Genomic DNA, 16,979 nt, shown 5'->3' with positions numbered 1-16,979 from the left:
TATGCTGGCCAACCTTGATACATTTCTAAATATTAAAGTTGGTCTGATCTTACTTCAATGAGAAGCTGCTGGTGCTGCTTAAGGTACTAATCGCCGACAATGCATAGCAACAGGATCTTCTAGTGTCGCATTTTGGACCCACAGTGTTAATTCCTCTTGATGCTTTTTGTACTGTGCCCAATTAACACTGTTATTATGCCTCGCTATAGCATACAATTCTTTCATTTGGTACCTGACAATGCGCCACACTACATGCTGCTAGCAACAACTGCGCCTGAGTGCTTCTGTCTGACTCTACTGCACAAGAGCTAGCAGCAGACTCAATTGCTCAGTGTGTATTGCCGCCCAGCAACAATATTCTCTACTTCAAATATACTCTTTGATTGTTCACAATAGTAAATCGCCCTGACTAGACCAGCGTGTTTACTATATGTTATTACATAATTCTTTTTTAGCTGTTGCATTTAAGTTACATAATCATGTTCATTCATAATAATATATTTACAAAATAGTGACAAAATATATTATATAAAAATTACGCCAGTACTCAAAATTACAACATTAATACTGAGAAAATTCTTTGGTTAGACATTGTGTTGTGTCACAAGCATACATGCGATTCACATACTACTCTCGCGAAACTGCATTACAAATCAACATTAATGGAACCAGCCTTCTTTGGTAGTTGTATGAAGCATTTACTAGGTGGAGTGTAATGTTCGCTTGGAGGTGGTATCTAGCATATACAGTGACAACTAGGGTTATACTATTCGGTGAGACAGTAGGCGTTGTCTGTTTAGTATGAGTAGCCTGCAACTGTAGAGTAAACTGCCACTGGAGGGTAAAACTTATATAATATATTACATATGCCAAATCACAAGCCCAGGAGCAGGCAACGTTATTGTTACCTCCATTATTGACTTTATAAAGTATCTAGGTGTGTGACTACAGGAAACTTTTGCGTCTGCCTTGACTAAAGAACATATTATCACTAGGCTGGAGACATCTAGCGAATGGATCGTGTGTTTGATCTTTGTGCGAAACTGTTTACGTATGTACACGACGACTTATATGTTTGTTTTCAACTGCTGTGTTATAGAATATAATTACGTAACTTCGGTATTCATTGGTAATCCCTCAGCGCTTTTGCTGCTGTGATCACATTATTTTGTCTCTTACATATTTTTAGATTACTGTGAGCAATAACAGAGGAAAAATACAGCATATAAAGCTTTTAGAAAGCCTTTTGATTGCAAATTGCTTTTATTTGCATAGTTTCCACTAAGCTTGTGTCATTTATAATAATAGCAATTACTGGCAATCAGTAGTATCCTTTATTTTGTTTCTAGTGAATGAGATGATGCATTATCTTTGTCCCTTGTAAAATGGTTCTTGAGAACAACGTAAATGTGGAAATATTTAATTTAGGCTGTGTTGTGACTAACATCAAGAGTAGGCCTAATTAATTACATTCAGTTTGTCTATTTGATTGCTTAACATAGTATTTTTTGCTAACACATATTTTCTGCAGTTATTAGTATGATCAAGTTAGTTTTACAATATCGAATTACTCGGCCTTACAAAATGTCAACAGTTATCCGACATAGAAATTTAGCATTGGAGTATATATTTCAGAATTTTGATCACTGATTTGCGAAATGCGTATATATCTGGAAATTTACTCATTTTTCTTTTACATTGTAGATGTATTTATGCAATATTGCAACAACAGATTAATTGATTTCAGTCTTTCAGCGTTATACATGTCTTAAACTCAACAAACAATGTAAGCATCGCACTTTTCACGCTACCGAAGTATTTTGCAGACATTTTAGAATTTTTTCAACTTTTAGATATGGAAGATAATTAATTTAAGGCTCAATTGAGTTTTCTAATTGTGCACCTATGTATATCCCCCCCCCCTCCCCATGAACCATGGACCTTGCCTTTGGTGGGGAGGCTTGCGTGCCTCAACGATACAGATAGCCATACCGTAGGTGCAACCACAACGGAGGGGTATCTGAAAGCAAGGGGAAACTACGGCCGTGATTTTTCCCGAGGGCATGCAGCTTTACTGTATGATTAAAAGATGATGGCGTCCTCTTGGGTAAAATATTACGGAGGTAAAATAGTCCCCCATTCGGATCTCCGGGCGGGGACTACTCAAGAGGACGATTGTTATCAGGAGAAGGAAAACTGGCGTTCTACGGATCGGAGCGTGGAATATCAGATCCCTTAATCGGGCATGTAGGTTAGAAAATTTAAAAAGGGATATGGATAGGTTAAAGTTAGATATAGTGGGAATTAGTGAAGTTCGGTGGCAGGAGGAACAAGAGTTCTGGACAGGTGAATACAGGGTTAAAATACAAAATCAAATAGGGGTAATGCAGGAGTAGGTTTAATAATGAATAAAAAAATAGGAATGCGGGTATGCTACTACAAAGAGCATAGTGAACGTATTATAGTGGCCAAGATAGACACGAAGCCCATGCCTACTACAGTAGTACAAGTTTATATGCCAACTAGCTCTGCAGATGATGAAGAAACTGATGAAATGTATGATGAGATAAAAGAAATTATTCAGGTAGTGAAGGGAGACGAAACTTTAATAGTGATGGGTGACTGGAATTTGACAGTAGAAAAAGGAATAGAAGTAAAGGTAGTAGCTAAATATAGATTGGGGTTCAGAAATGACAGAGGAAGTCGCCTGATAGAATTTTGCACAGAGCATAACTTAATCATAGCTAACTCTTGGTTCAAGAATCATGAAAGAAGGTTGTATACATGGAAGAACCCTGGAGATAATAGGAGGTATCAGATAGATTATATAATGGTAATTATTATTAAATTGTAAGACATTTCCAGAGGCAGATGTGGACTCTGACCTCAATCTATTGGTTATGAACTGTAAATTAAAGCTGAAGAAACTGCAAAAAGGTGGGAATTTAAGGAGATGGGACCTGGATAAACTGAAAGAACCAGAGGTTCTACAGAGTTGCAGGGAGAGCATAAGGGAACAATTGACAGGAATGAAGGAAAGAAATACAGTAGAAGAAGAATGGGTAGCTTTGAGGGATGAAATAGTGAAGGCAGCAGACGAGGGCTAGTAGAAATTCTTGGGTAACAGAAGAGATACTGAATTTAATTGATGAAAGGAGAAAATACAAAAATGCAGTAAGTGAAACAGGCAAAAAGGAATACAAACGTCTTTAAAAGGCGATCGAAAGGAAGTGCAAAATGGCTAAGCAGGGATGGCTAGAGGACAAATGTAAGGATGTAGAGGCTTATCTCACTAGGGGTACGATAGATACTGCCTACAGGAAAATTAAAGAGACCTTTGGAGAAAAGAGAACCACTTGTATTAATATTAAGAGCTCAGATGGAAACCCAGTTCTAAGCAAAGAAGGGAAAGCAGAAGGGTGGAAGGAGTATATAGAGGGTCTCTACAGGGGCGATGTTCTTGAGGACAATATTATGGAAATGGAAGAGGAGGTAGATGAAGATGAAATGGGAGATACGATAGTGCGTGAAGAGTTTGACAGAGTACTGAAAGACCTAAGTCGAAACAAGGCCCCAGGAGTAGACAACATTCCATTAGTGACAGCCTTGGGAGAGCCAGTCCTGACAAAACTCTACCACCTGGTGAGCAAGAAGAATATAATAATTCCAATCCCAAAGAAAGTAGGTGTTGACAGATGTGAAAATCACCGAACAATCAGTTTAATAAGTCACAGCTGCAAAATACTAACGCGAATTCTTTACAGATGAATGGAAAAACTGGTAGAAGCCGACCTCGGAGAAGATCAGTTTGGATTCCGTAGAAATGTTGGAACACGTGAGGCAATACTGACCCTTCGACTTATCTTAGAAGAAAGATTAAGGAAAGGCAAATCTACGTTTCTAGCATTTGTAGACTTAGAGAAAGCTTTTGACAATGTTGACTGGAATACTCTCTTTCAAATTCTGAAGGTGGCAGGGGTAAAATACAGGGAGCGAAAGGGTATTTACAATTTGTACAGAAACCAGATGGCAGATATAAGGGTCGAGGGGCATGAAAGGGAAGCAACGGTTGGGAAGGGAGTGAGACAGGGTTGTAGCCTGTCCCCGATGTTATTCAATCTGTATATTGAGCAAGCAGTAAAGGAAACAGAAGAAAAGTTCGGAGTAGGTATTAAAATCAATGGAGAAGAAATAAAAACTTTGACTTTCGCCGATGACATTGTAATTCTGTCAGAGACAACAAAGGACTTGGAAGAGCAGTTGAACGGAATGGACAGTCTCTTGAAAGGAGGGTATAAGATGAACATCAACAAAAGCAAAACGAGGATAATGGAATGTAGTCGAATTAAATCGGGTGATGCTGGGGGAATTACATTAGTAAATGAGACACTTAAAGTAGTAAAGGAGTTTTGCTATTTGGAGAGCAAAATAACTGATGATGGTCGAAGTAGAGAGGATATCAAATGTAGACTGGCAATGGCAAGGAAAGCGTTTCTGAAAAAGAGAAATTTTTTAACATCGGGTATAGATTTAAGGGTCAGGAAGTCGTTTTTGAAAGTATTTGTATGGAGTGTAGCCATGTATGGAAGTGAACATGGACGATAACTAGTTTTGACAAGAAGAGAATAGAAGCGTTCGAAATGTGGTGCTACAGAAGAATGTTGAAGATTAGATGGGTAGATCATATAACTAATGAGGAGGTACTGAATAGGATTGGGGAGAAGAGAAGTTTGTGGCACAACTTGACTAGAAGAAGGGATCGGTTGGTAGGACATGTTCTGAGGCATCAAGGGATCACCAATTTGGTATTGGAGGGCAGCGTGGAGGGTAAAAATCGTAGAGGGAGACCAAGAGATGAATACACCAAACAGATTCAGAAGGATGTAGGTTGCAGTAGGTACTGGGAGATGAAGAAGCTTGCACAGGATAGAGTAGCATGGAGAGCTGCATCAAACCAGTCTCAGAACTGAAGACCACAGCAGCAACAACAACAACAACAACAGAAATACCCCACGTCAATCCAAGCATGTGTGTCAATTTGTACCTCTCTATCTACATTATTCCGTGATTTATTCAGTTTTCAAGTTTATACTGACTTTTTAATCACCCGGTACATTACAAACAGGCCAATGTACTGATTTCATAACCTATTGCTGGATCACAACGTTCAATACTAAAGATTTGGCAATATGCAACTTGCGTTTTGTCCACTGTATTTCATGCGCTTTGTCACTTACTTGAAATGCACTTGAAGGAAATGGACGTGTTGACTCGTTTGCACACCTCCGAGAACTGTCTCCGCAGGCTACGGAGAATAGAGCTGACGCAAATGCGGACTCGTTGCAGACGGGCGCCGTGGTGCAGATGCCGGTGCCGGCCAGCTACAATGACGTGACGCAGGAGGCGGCGCTGCGCGATCACGTGGGGCTGGCCTGGTACGACCGGCGCTTCTTCGCGCCCGCCGCCTGGAGGGAGTCCGGCACACGCGTCTGGCTGCGCTTCGGCAGCGTCCACTACTTCGCGCAGGTGGTGAGTACGCCTGCCCTCACTAGTGCTTGTGGGGGGGTCGGCTGCCATGCGCAACGTGGTTCACGCAGTCTACAGTAAGGCCACTTTTCTTCAATGGCTCGCCTCCTTAGCCCTGTACTGGTACAGAGTTTTATACACTGAAGAGTTTGAAAAACACAAAAGGTAGAGTACGCGTGGGGAAATTGGAGTCAGAAGAATTTGTAATAAAGAACGGACTGAAGCAGAGAGACACCCTGTCTCCGCTACTTTTTAATTTAGTCCTAGAATATATTGTACGAATGGCAGCAGATAATTCAGAGAGTGTGGAGTTAAACGGAAATATTAAGATATTAGGGTATCTAAACATCATTACCGATAGGAAAGAATCTGCAACAGCAAATGCGAATGCGTTAATCAAGGCTAGTGAAGATGTAGGTCTAAGGATACGTGAAGACAAAGCTAAATACCTGGTTACTACTAGAATGCTAACAGCAGTAGATCAGGAAATGTTAAGAGTTGGAGACACGCAGTTTGAATAAGTGAACACATTTAAGTATCTAGGCGTGGACATCACTTCGAGAAATGATATTGAATCCGAACTGAAGAAGAGATTACGAGCGGGAAATGCGTACTACATCTCACTGAATAGATTACTTTCATCACGGATATTGTCTAGGAATTTAAAGATTAGAATATACAAAACTATTATTCTACCAGTTATGCTGTATGGATGTGTGACTTGGTCTCTCACTGTGGAAAATGAAAAGCCGTTTCGAGTATTTGAAAACAAAATTTTGAGGAAAATTTTCGGAGCGTAAAGGGATGACATTAACGGCGAGTGGCGAAAACTGCATAACGAAGAGGTTCACGAACTCTATTCAAGCCCTGACATAATCAGTATTATTAAATCACGTAGGCTGCGATGGGCGGGTCACGTAGCTCGAATGGATGAGGGCAAGGCAATGCGCAGAGTACTAGTAGGGCACCTAGAATAAAAACGTCCTGTGGGGAGACCGAGGCGTAGATGGGAGGACAACGTGAAGGCTGATTTGAGGAGCCTAGGTATTGAATTAAGGTACAGATGGAGAAAATACGTTGCTGCGGTAATGGACTCTCGAGTCCGGTATGACCAGTAAGTAAGTAAGAAGAGTCAAAGACACTGGTACACCCGCCTAATATCGTGTAGAGACAAGCAGCAGTGCCGCAACACGACGTGGCATGGACTCGACTAATGCTTAAGTAGGGCTGGAGGGAATTGACGTCATGAATCCTGCAAAGCTGTCCATAAACCCTTAAGAGTACGAGAGGGTGGCGATTTCTTCTGAACAGCACGTTGCAAGGCATATCAAATATGCTCAATAATGTTCATGTCTGGGGAGTTTAGTGGCCAGCGGAAGTGTTTAAACGCAGAAGAGAGCTCCTGGAGCCACTCGGTAGGAATTCTGGACGTGTGGGGTGTCTCATTGTCCTGCTGGAATTGCCCAAGTCCGTCGGAATGCACAATGGACGTGAATGGATGCTTACGTACTTGTTACCTGTCAGAGTCGTAACTAGACGTATCAGGGATCCCATACCACTACAACTGCACACGCCCCACACCATTACAGACCCACCATCAGCTTGAAGAGTCTCTTGCTGACACGCAGGGTCCATGGATTCATGAGGTTGTCTCCATACCCGTACACGTCCATCCGCTCGATACAATTTGAAGCGATACTCGTTCGACTGGGCAATTTGTTTCCAATCATCAACAGTCCAATGTCGGTGTTGACTGTCCCAGGTGTGGCTTAAAGCTTTGTGTTGCGCAGCCATCGAGGGTACACGAGTGGGCCTTTGGCTCCGAAAGCCCATATCGACGATGTTTCCTTGAATGGTTCACACGCTGACACTTGTTGATGGCCCAGCATTGAAATCTGTACCAATTTCCGGAAGGGCTGTACTTCTGTCATGTTGAACCACTCGGGATTAGCCGAGCGGTCTAGGACGCTGCAGTCATGGACTGTGCAACTGATCCCGGTGGAGGTTCGAGTCCTCCCTCGGGCATGGGTGTGTGTGTTTGTCCTTAGGATAATTTAGGTTAAGTAGTGTGTAAGCTTAGGGACTGATGACCTTAGCAGTTAGGTCCCATAAGATTTCAGACCCATTTGAACATTTTTTTTGTCATGTTGAACGATTCTCTTCAGTTCTCGTTGTTCCCGTTCTTGCAGAATCTTTTTCCGACCGCAGCGATGTCGGAGATTCGATGTTTTTTCCTGATTCCTGATATTCACGGTACACTCGTGAAATGGGGAAAATCCTCACTTCATCGCTACCTCGGAGATGCTGTGTCCCATCGCTCGTGCGTCTTTAACATTTTTCTTAATTGTTCGGGATAATAAGTTGCCGTCTCTTCATCTAAGAATAGATGATGAATGCAGCTAGCCGCTAACTTTGTGTAATGTCTTGTCTGTATAGACGAGTATCTGTTGCCTTTAAGATCCCTTCACCTTCACACATAAATCTATACAGTAAAGTAAGGGCCTCCCATTTGTTGGCTGATCCGTGATAGGACAGGCGAAAAGTTAGACTAATGGAGGATTATTAGTATTATCTCTATTTTCATTCGCTCTCTCTCTTTCTCTCCTTTATCTATGTACAGTTTTTAATATAATATTTCATTACGTGAAATCAGCCAAATAGAATCTTTGGTGGAGTCCTTCGTCTTGGTAATCAGCGGCTGGCTTGCTGTAAGAGATCTTTACATTTATTATTACTGTTAAACACTGCATTCAGTCGGGAGAATCAATCGTGTGGACAATTTGTTCCTTTTACGAAAGATTGCGAATTCCAAATGTGTACTAAGCCTTTTTGGACGATTTAACACAGACTCAGTGATTGCAGGCTCTCTTCGACACAGCTGAAACTTTCCCACTAATTACAGGGCCAACGTGTTCATCAAATGATTCAGAAAAACTCATTCGTTCATTCACTCCAGAACAAAAAAGTCACAAACCTTATTTATGAAGGAAATTGTGTATTAAATCCATCTCCATTACATGTCCAGATCTCCGGTGATTCCACGTCTTAATTATTTTCCGTTTACAGTCTCTTTCTCTTCAAACAAACCGCTAGCAACACGAATGTTAATTGGCTCGCTTTAGCGAGAAGAAAAGCAAAATATGTATCTCTCAGAAACACGTCGATCCCTCAACAGATGCTCCAGAAGCTGTCCTAGTTACCACTCCAACAACCATGGAGAATGCATATATGCATCTCTGTTATTTCAAAGAATACACGCACTAAAAAATACTTTGGCGTCGTCGAGCTGTCGCCGCATATGTTACGAGAAAATCAGATCAGATACTTTTCCAAAGTGAATGAATGTGGATGATTTGATTGACAATGATTAATTGGTGCGTGGTAGAGGGTGTTTTCTGTGGGGACATTACACGCCGACTGTAACACCACGTTTAAATTCACTTAAATCTTGATAACATGCTACTGTAGCAGCAGTAACCGATCTAACATGAGCCAGACACTTGTTGTCTGCTATGGGCGTTGCCGACCGCAGCGCCGTATTCTGCCTGTTTACGTATCTCTAGTTTTGAATTCACATGCCTATACCAGTTTCTTTGGTGCTTCAGTGTATTATGCTGTGTTTGCGCAGTTTATGCTCGAAGATCATGCTCATGATTAATCGCGGGGACTATCTACATCTCCTTCTTGGAAAATTAATCCCACCATGCACAGTGAGGATAGATGTAAGGCACAAAGCAACCTTTCTCCTTCTGCACCGCTTCTAACCCAGAGACACTCAGTGCGCAATATGCATGCTCCCTATGATGATTCTTGTATGACGTAGTAGTATTCTTCTTTTAGTGCTTCTACATCTACATTACTGCTCTGCAACTCACAATGAAATTCCTGGCAGAGGGTTCATTGAGCCACTTTTAAGCTATTTCTTCAACCGTCCACTCTCGAACAGCGTGTGGGAAAACGGACTCTTAAATCTTTCAGTGCGAGCTCTGATTTCTCTTATTCTACTATGATGATAATTTCTCCCTATGTAGGTGGATGCCAACGAAATATTTTCGTTTTCGGAGGAGAAAGCTTATGATTAAAATTTCACGAAGAGATCCTGCCGCAACGCCTTTGTTTTAATGATTGCCACCCTAATTCGTGTATCATATCCGTGGCACTCTCTTCCCTACTATGTGATAATACAAAACGAGATGACCTTATTTCAACTTTTTATGTCCTTCGTCAATCTTATCTGATGCGGATCCCACGCCGTGTAGCAGTACTCCAGGACGGATAAGTGTATTGTGTTCAAAAATGTGTGTGAATTCTAAGGGGCCAAACTGCTAAGGTCATCGGCCCCTAGACTTAAACTAACTTCTGCTAAGAAAGACACACACACACCCATGACCGAGGGAGGACTCGAACCTCCGGCGGGAGGGGCCGCGCAGTCCGTTGCATGACGACTCAAACCATGCGGCCACGCCGCACGGCACTAGACCTGTTGCATTTCCTAAGTGTTCTGCCAATAAATCACAGTCTTTGGTTCGCTTTCCCCCAACATTATCTAAGGTAAGTCCGGCATAATTGGACCACATTTTTTATCCGGTATAAAATTTGTGTGTTTTTTAACTTTTTCTGGCTTTTCGTTTCATGTTTGCACAGAGTGGCATGTAAACTTTTGCATAAATTATTATTGAGGCGCAGCCACATAAAATAAAAGAGATATGATAAAATGAAAATATAACTGATGAGCCCATCTCGTCCTTAGGTGTGTAGATAAGATGGACAGATTACTGGTAAAGGCGGATCATATAAGAAAAATGGCTATACATGAAGAAAAGAGCCAATTAAAATCACATTTTTTAACATGGTGAAATGAGTGCACAATCATACTCTTAAATATTTTAGTCCAAAATAATTTTATTAGTTTATTACAATGCTTCATGCCGGCCGGTGTGGCCGTGCGGTTCTAGGCGATTCAGTCTGGAACCGCGTGACCGCTACGGTCGCAGGTTCGAATCCTGCCTCGGGCATGGATGTGTGTGATGTCCTTAGGTTAGTTAGGTTTAAGTAGTTCTAAGTTCTAGGGGACTGATGACCACAGATGTTAAGTCCCATAGTGCTCAGAGCCATTTGAACCATTTTTGAACAATGCTTCATGGAATATTGGCTTTTGTTACGAGTTGTTGGTTTTATTCAAGCAACAGCCTATCTTTCCCCTACCACAGCAATTGCATTTATTGCCAAATGTTAAATAATATTCATGTGACCACCGTGAACAGAAAACATACTGAACCCAGTCGTCTTTTTATTAGTTTTATAGTAGGTTTCACCACAACCAACACATTCATTTTCATTCCATTCATCAAAGCTATTTTCATAATCTTCTGCAGTATCTTTAATGTTGTAGCATTCAGTATCTGATGAACATTTTTTAGCTTCTACAGATGGTTTTTCTCCTCACTAATATTCTGCTTTGACGATACTTTTTTTTCCTTCATTCTCTTCCTTTATTTCCAAAAGCCCTCTTTTTTTAGTTTCAATATTTTCAGCAAAGCTTAGCACTTCGGATGCAGTTGGTGCCTTCGTCTTAAAATTCTTGGTTTTATCGACAGATGAAACAGATGACATATCTTTCAAAATTTTTGTAAGTGTTGGCTTAGAAGTAGTCAGTTTAGAAGCGGTAATCTTGGTAGATTTAGGTTTAGCAGGAACGGATTCTGAAGTTGTGTCAGTGAAGGAATTTGTCTTGCGCTCCGCTCTTTTGATGAGCTTGGGATCACTAGGTCTTTTGACGAGTCTTGAAGTGGACAGTTGGCAGCGTGTTCTGTTGTAGGTTTATTAAATAAGCGCGACAGCTTCACATAAGAGCTCAGCCAACTCCAGCGGCAGACGCTGGAAAAGAGGCGTTCTGCATCACGGTGTGATTTTATGTTAAAAGTTCCGAGAGCGCACGTTTCTAGAAGAGTCAACAAATATATCGCTTCCTCCTCCGTATATCTCGCGAAAACACCATAGAGGTAAAATTAGAAATATTCCGATACACATCGAGGCCTACCAACAATCGTTCTTCCGGCGAACCATTTGTGACTGGAACCTGAATGGAGGAAGCGACAGTGGTAAACAAAGTATCCTTCGTCACGTACCTTATGGTGTCCTGTGAAGTACAGACGCAGATATTCACCAACGTTTGTACATACAGGCGATACGCAAAATAATGTGAACACTTGTACTTACTTGGGAATGGTTTATTAATAAGGGGTTGGACCCCCATTTGCCTGTAATACATCTGCGATTCTTTTTGGAATACTGGCATATAATCATTGCATAGCCTCCAGTGGAATGTTATGCTACTCTTCCATGAGAACGTCTCCTAACTCCTGTAGTGAGGAGGGCGGCGGAAATCTGCTCCGGAGTGTGCGCTCCGATACCGCCCACAAGGGTCCGATAATGTTGAAGTCCGGGGACTGTGCTGGCCAGGGAAGAAGACGCTGCAGTTCAGTTGCATGCACCTCAAACCACGATTGTACTGTCCCGGCGGTGTGAATGAGTGCATTATCGTCCTGAAATATGGCATCATTGTTGGGGAACAACTCTTGAATCATGGGGTGCAGGTGATCACCTCAAATGTTCACGTAATCGTTGGCTGTAACATGGCCTTTTAGAGTAATGGCGGGACCAGCAGAATACCATGATATGGCTACCCACGCTATCACACTTCCACCTCCATTCTTAACCGTTGGAATCAAGGAATCAGGGTTGTAGGCTTCTTTTGGCGTTCTCCAGACATAAACCCGGGTGATGTTGCAAATAACGAAAACGTTGACTCGTCGGAGCAGATCAGTCGTCTATGATTTATGATCCAATGCGTTGGTTGTCGTCAGTAATGGTTTCGGTATAGCAGCTCGTCCATGAATATTCGCTTTATGGAGTTCTCGGCGGACAGTGTCAATAGATACAGGGTCTCGAGGATGACTATTGAGCTCCGCAGTCACTTTAGCCGTCGTAGTTTTGTGCTGGTTTTACACAATTCGTGTTAGCGTACGACGATCTCTGTCATTTAGTTTTGATTTGCGCCCACTATTGCGATTACACTATGATGTCTTTCCATGTTTTGTGTAGGCTGTCATGACTGATGAAAAAGTTGCTCTTGAAACATTCAATAAGTTAGCTGTCTTGGTAAGTGATGCTCCAGCTAATTGGGCTCCCACAATCTGTCCTCTTTGGAATTCTGTTAGGTCTTTCATTGCAAGTCGACCTCGGCCTCTGAATGCAAATACGAAGTGTGCTGTACTCATAAACAACATGCACTCATGCCTAGTCCGTACTAAACCCGCGCAGTCCAGCGTGACTCGTGCCTTAACTGCGTTGCTGGCCTTCAAAAACAGCCATCCCATTACTGCCACTATTTACATTATTTTTCATATCCCCTGTATATCCCACTATAGAATAACCGTCCAGCAAGCAAAATCGATGCCTTATTGTCAAGCGCCTGTCCCCTGAACCATAGACCTTGCCGTTGGTAGGGAGGCTTGCTTGCCTCAGCGATACAGATAGCCGTACCGTAGGTGCAACCACAACGGAGGGGTATCTGTAGACAGGCCAGACAAACGTGTGGTTCCTGAAGAGGGGCAGCAGCCTTTTCAGTAGTTGCAGGGGCAACAGTCTGGATGATTGACTGATCTGGCCTTGTAACACTAACCAAAACGGCCTTGCTGTGCTAGTACTGCGCACGCCTGAAAGCAAGGGGAAACTACGGCCGTAATTTTTCCCGAGGGCATGCAGCATTACTGTATGGATAAATGATGATGGCGTCCTCTTGGGTAAAATATTCCGGAGGTAAAATAGTCCCCCATTCGGATCTCCGGGCGGGGACTACTCAAGAGGACGTCGTTATCAGGAGAAAGAAAACTGGCGTTCTACGGATCGGAGCGTGGAATGTCAGATCCCTTAATCGGGCAGGTAGGTTAGAAAATTTAAAAAGGGAAATGGATAGGTTTAAGTTGGATATAGTGGGAATTAGTGAAGTTCGGTGGCAGGAGGAACAAGGTGAATACAGGTTTATAAATACAAAATCAAATAGGGGTAATGCAGGAGTACGTTTAATAATGAATAAAACAATAGGAATGAGGGTAAGCTACTACAAACAGCACAATGAACGCGTTGTTGTGGCCAAGTTAGACACGAAGCCCACGCCTACGACAGTAGTACAAGTCCATATGCCAACTAGCTCTACAGATGACGAAGAAATTGAAGAAATATATGATGAAATAAAAGAAATTATTCAGATAGTGAAGGGAGACGAAACTTTAATAGTGATGGGTGACTGGAATTCGACAGTAGGAAAAGGGAGAGAAGGAAACGTAGTAGGTGAATATGGATTTGGGGTAAGAAATGAAAGAGGAAGCCGCCTGGTAGAATTTTGCGCAGAGCATGACTTAATCATAGCTAACACTTGGTTTAAGAATCATGAAAGAAGGTTGTATACATGGAAGAACCCTGGAGATACTAAAAGGTATCAGACAGATTATATAATGGTAAGACAGAGATTTAGGAACCAGGTTTTAAATTGTAAGGCATTTCCAGGGGCAGATGTGGACTCTGACCACAATCTATTGGTTATGAACTGTAGATTAAAACTGAAGAAACTGCAAAAAGGTGGGAATTTAAGGAGATGGGACCTGGATAAACTGACTAAACCAGAGGTTGCACAGAGTTTCAGGGAGAGCATAAGGGAACAATTGACAAGAGCCGGGGAAAGAAATACAGTAGAAGAAGAATGGATAGCTTTGAGGGGTGAAGTAGTGAAGGCAGGAGAGGATCAAGTAGGTAAAAAGACGAGGGCTAATAGAAATCCTTGGGTGACAAAAGAAATATTGAATTTAACTGAAGAAAGGAGAAAATATAAAAATGCAGTAAATGAAGCAGGCAAAAAGCAATACAAAAGTCTCAAAAATGAGATCGACAGGAAGTGCAAAATGGCTAAGGAGGCATGGCTAGAGGACAAATGTAAGAAATGTTACAGAAGAATGTTGAAGATTAGATGGTCTCGCGATCGTCGGCCGTCGTAATTTAATATATTATTATTGTTATTATTATTTTTTGATTGTTGCCGTCTTACATGGTGGGCCTTAATAAAAATGATATTTCATTCAATTTTGATTTACGGTTAAATGCTTTTGTGAAGTTCTCCTTTTTAACAATATTAATCTTAAATTATTTGTTACGTTAATGAATGTTAGACTCGCTGAATCTTAAAACATGAGCATACAAGTTGAACATTGGAATAAACTCTTCATATTAATTTCCTCGGCTAGTCAATTCACTTTAAAGCAAAAGATCTTTAGTTATTAATTACAATTGCGGCTCATACACGCGCGAGAGTAGTTTTTTTCTTACCTCCGTTAACCATTGTATTGTAGTCGGAGTCCTGGCTCTGGCTCTCAGCTATGGTACTGAAAATAAGAATCTTAAAGCTACGTATTTTCTGCAACGTCGGGCGGCTGTGGAGAAAAATTAATATTATGTTAATAGCGGGCGAGTTTTTCGCTTCCGCTAATTTTTCATAAATTAATATCGCCACGTAATGGCGTCGTTGGCTGCATCGGCCGCTGCGATTGTTGAATGCAGGTTAATTCAAGGAAGGCGGACATGAAATCGGGATCACCTCTAACAAATTAAAAGTACACAATAATATTAAATCAATATATTATCTGCTTAATTCATACAAATATGCTTACATTTGCCAGCACTCGAAAGATGTCCGTCTGCACGCAATCAAGACAAGAGAAGAAGTAAAGACGACTAAAAAATTAACAAAAGAGCGTATCTTGTCGTCTCTTTAGATCACTTTGTTATATTTCTTGGCATTCGAAACTTAGACAGAGAAATTATTGTTTTAGGGCTACATGATAAAAATATATCATTCAACTTTTAAATGTCTCTTCTTTATAAATACTGTTTTTATGTCTTTTCGTAATATAGCACTAGGGACGCTATAATGGGTAGATCAAGCAACCAATGTGAAAGTACTGAATAGAATTGGGGAGATGAGAAATTTGCGGTACAACCTGGCCGAAAGAAGCGATCGGTTGAGTGTAGGACACATTCTGAGGCAACAAAGGATCACCAATTTAGTACTGAAATGAAGAGTCTGGGGTAAATATGGTAGAGGGAGACCAAGGGTCGAATACAGTAATCAGATTCAGAGCGATGTAGGTTGCAGTAGTTATTTGGAGATGAAGAAACTTACACAGGATAGAGTAGCATGGTGAGCGGCATCAAACCAGTCTTTGGACTGAAGACCACAACATCAGATACACTTATCAGCTTTAAAAAAAACCGCACCGTGACTTGCGTACACGCTAGATGGCAGGTCTGTGGCGGCTCTCTAAAAAATTACGGCATTGCAAGAGAAGAGTCTTTATGTGTTACAATATGCGAAGTGTTAGTCGGTTAGGAGCGTTCAGCGTGCATTCGTACTTAAATTCTGAGAGGCTGCAGCTGGTCACCAGAGCATTTTGGCTGATTTTGCCAGTTTCGTGATGCTGGTTGTCTGTGTAAAGGGAAACGCACGGGTCGAGAGCGTGTCCCAGAGGAAATCGTGGAGCCGCGAGACAGAGCTTTGCGTGCAGCCACCAAAAATCAACCATTCGTGCAAACCGTGGACATTCAGCAGAAAACAATGTGGAATGTTTCGAGACGGCATTTACATTTCAAGTCCGATCTTTTGCAACTGTTACAACAACTGACTCCCAATGATTATGACCGCCTATTAGATTTTTGTCCCCGATTGCAGCCAAGTTTTGGAAGATGATGAAGACTTTACAGGGACACTGATATTCAGCGACGATGAGTCTTTCCATCTGCCGGGAAACGTGAATCGTCACAGTGTGAGTATTGGGTACTGAACCGCCGCATGTTTCTGCGGAGTTGGAAAGGGATTTTACCAAAAGTGAATATCTTCTATGCTATATCCAGGACAAATGTGTATGGCCTCTTCATCGAGCAGACAGTGACAGGTTCCGTGTACCTGGACACGTTGCCGTCGTGGTTGTTGCCACGACCAACTACTGACTCCTCGACTTTCATCTTTCAACAGGACGGGCTCCACATCACGGGAACATAATTGTCTGCTCCTTTCTCAATAGGGAACTACACATTGCTGGGTACGGTGCTCTGGTTTAAGCGCCACGACCCTCCATGTCGGCAGATCTCACGCCATCATGACCCATCTCCTGTGGGTTTATGTTAAGGACAAAATTTATGTTAAAGACAAAATTTATGCCGGCCGCGGTGGTCTCGCGGTTCTAGGCGCGCAGTCCGGAACTGCGCGACTGCTACGGTCGCAGGTTCGAATCCTGCCTCGGGCATGGATGTGTGTGATGTCCTTAGGTTAGTTAGGTTTAAGTAGTTCTAAGTTCTAGGGGGCTGATGACCACAGATGTTAAGTCCCATAGTGCTCAGAGCCA

At 42.0% G+C, this 16,979-nt stretch overlaps 1 protein-coding gene across 1 annotated transcript in view; it reads left to right on the top strand.

Moving 5' to 3' along the window:
- The window catches only part of LOC124775575 (beta-glucuronidase-like), a 132,897-nt gene that overhangs the window by 10,767 nt on the left and 105,151 nt on the right, over positions 1-16,979 (top strand). The window contains exon 2 of the mRNA XM_047250409.1: positions 5,347-5,529. Within this exon, the coding sequence (XP_047106365.1) occupies positions 5,347-5,529 (183 nt within the window). The remainder of the gene's footprint in view (positions 1-5,346; positions 5,530-16,979) is intronic.

Source organism: Schistocerca piceifrons, chromosome 1, assembly GCF_021461385.2.
Source record: "Schistocerca piceifrons isolate TAMUIC-IGC-003096 chromosome 1, iqSchPice1.1, whole genome shotgun sequence".
NCBI classification, from domain to species: domain Eukaryota; kingdom Metazoa; phylum Arthropoda; class Insecta; order Orthoptera; family Acrididae; genus Schistocerca; species Schistocerca piceifrons.
The sequence above is the reverse complement of the archived record's forward strand: the minus strand, read 5'-3'. Positions and strand labels throughout refer to the sequence as shown.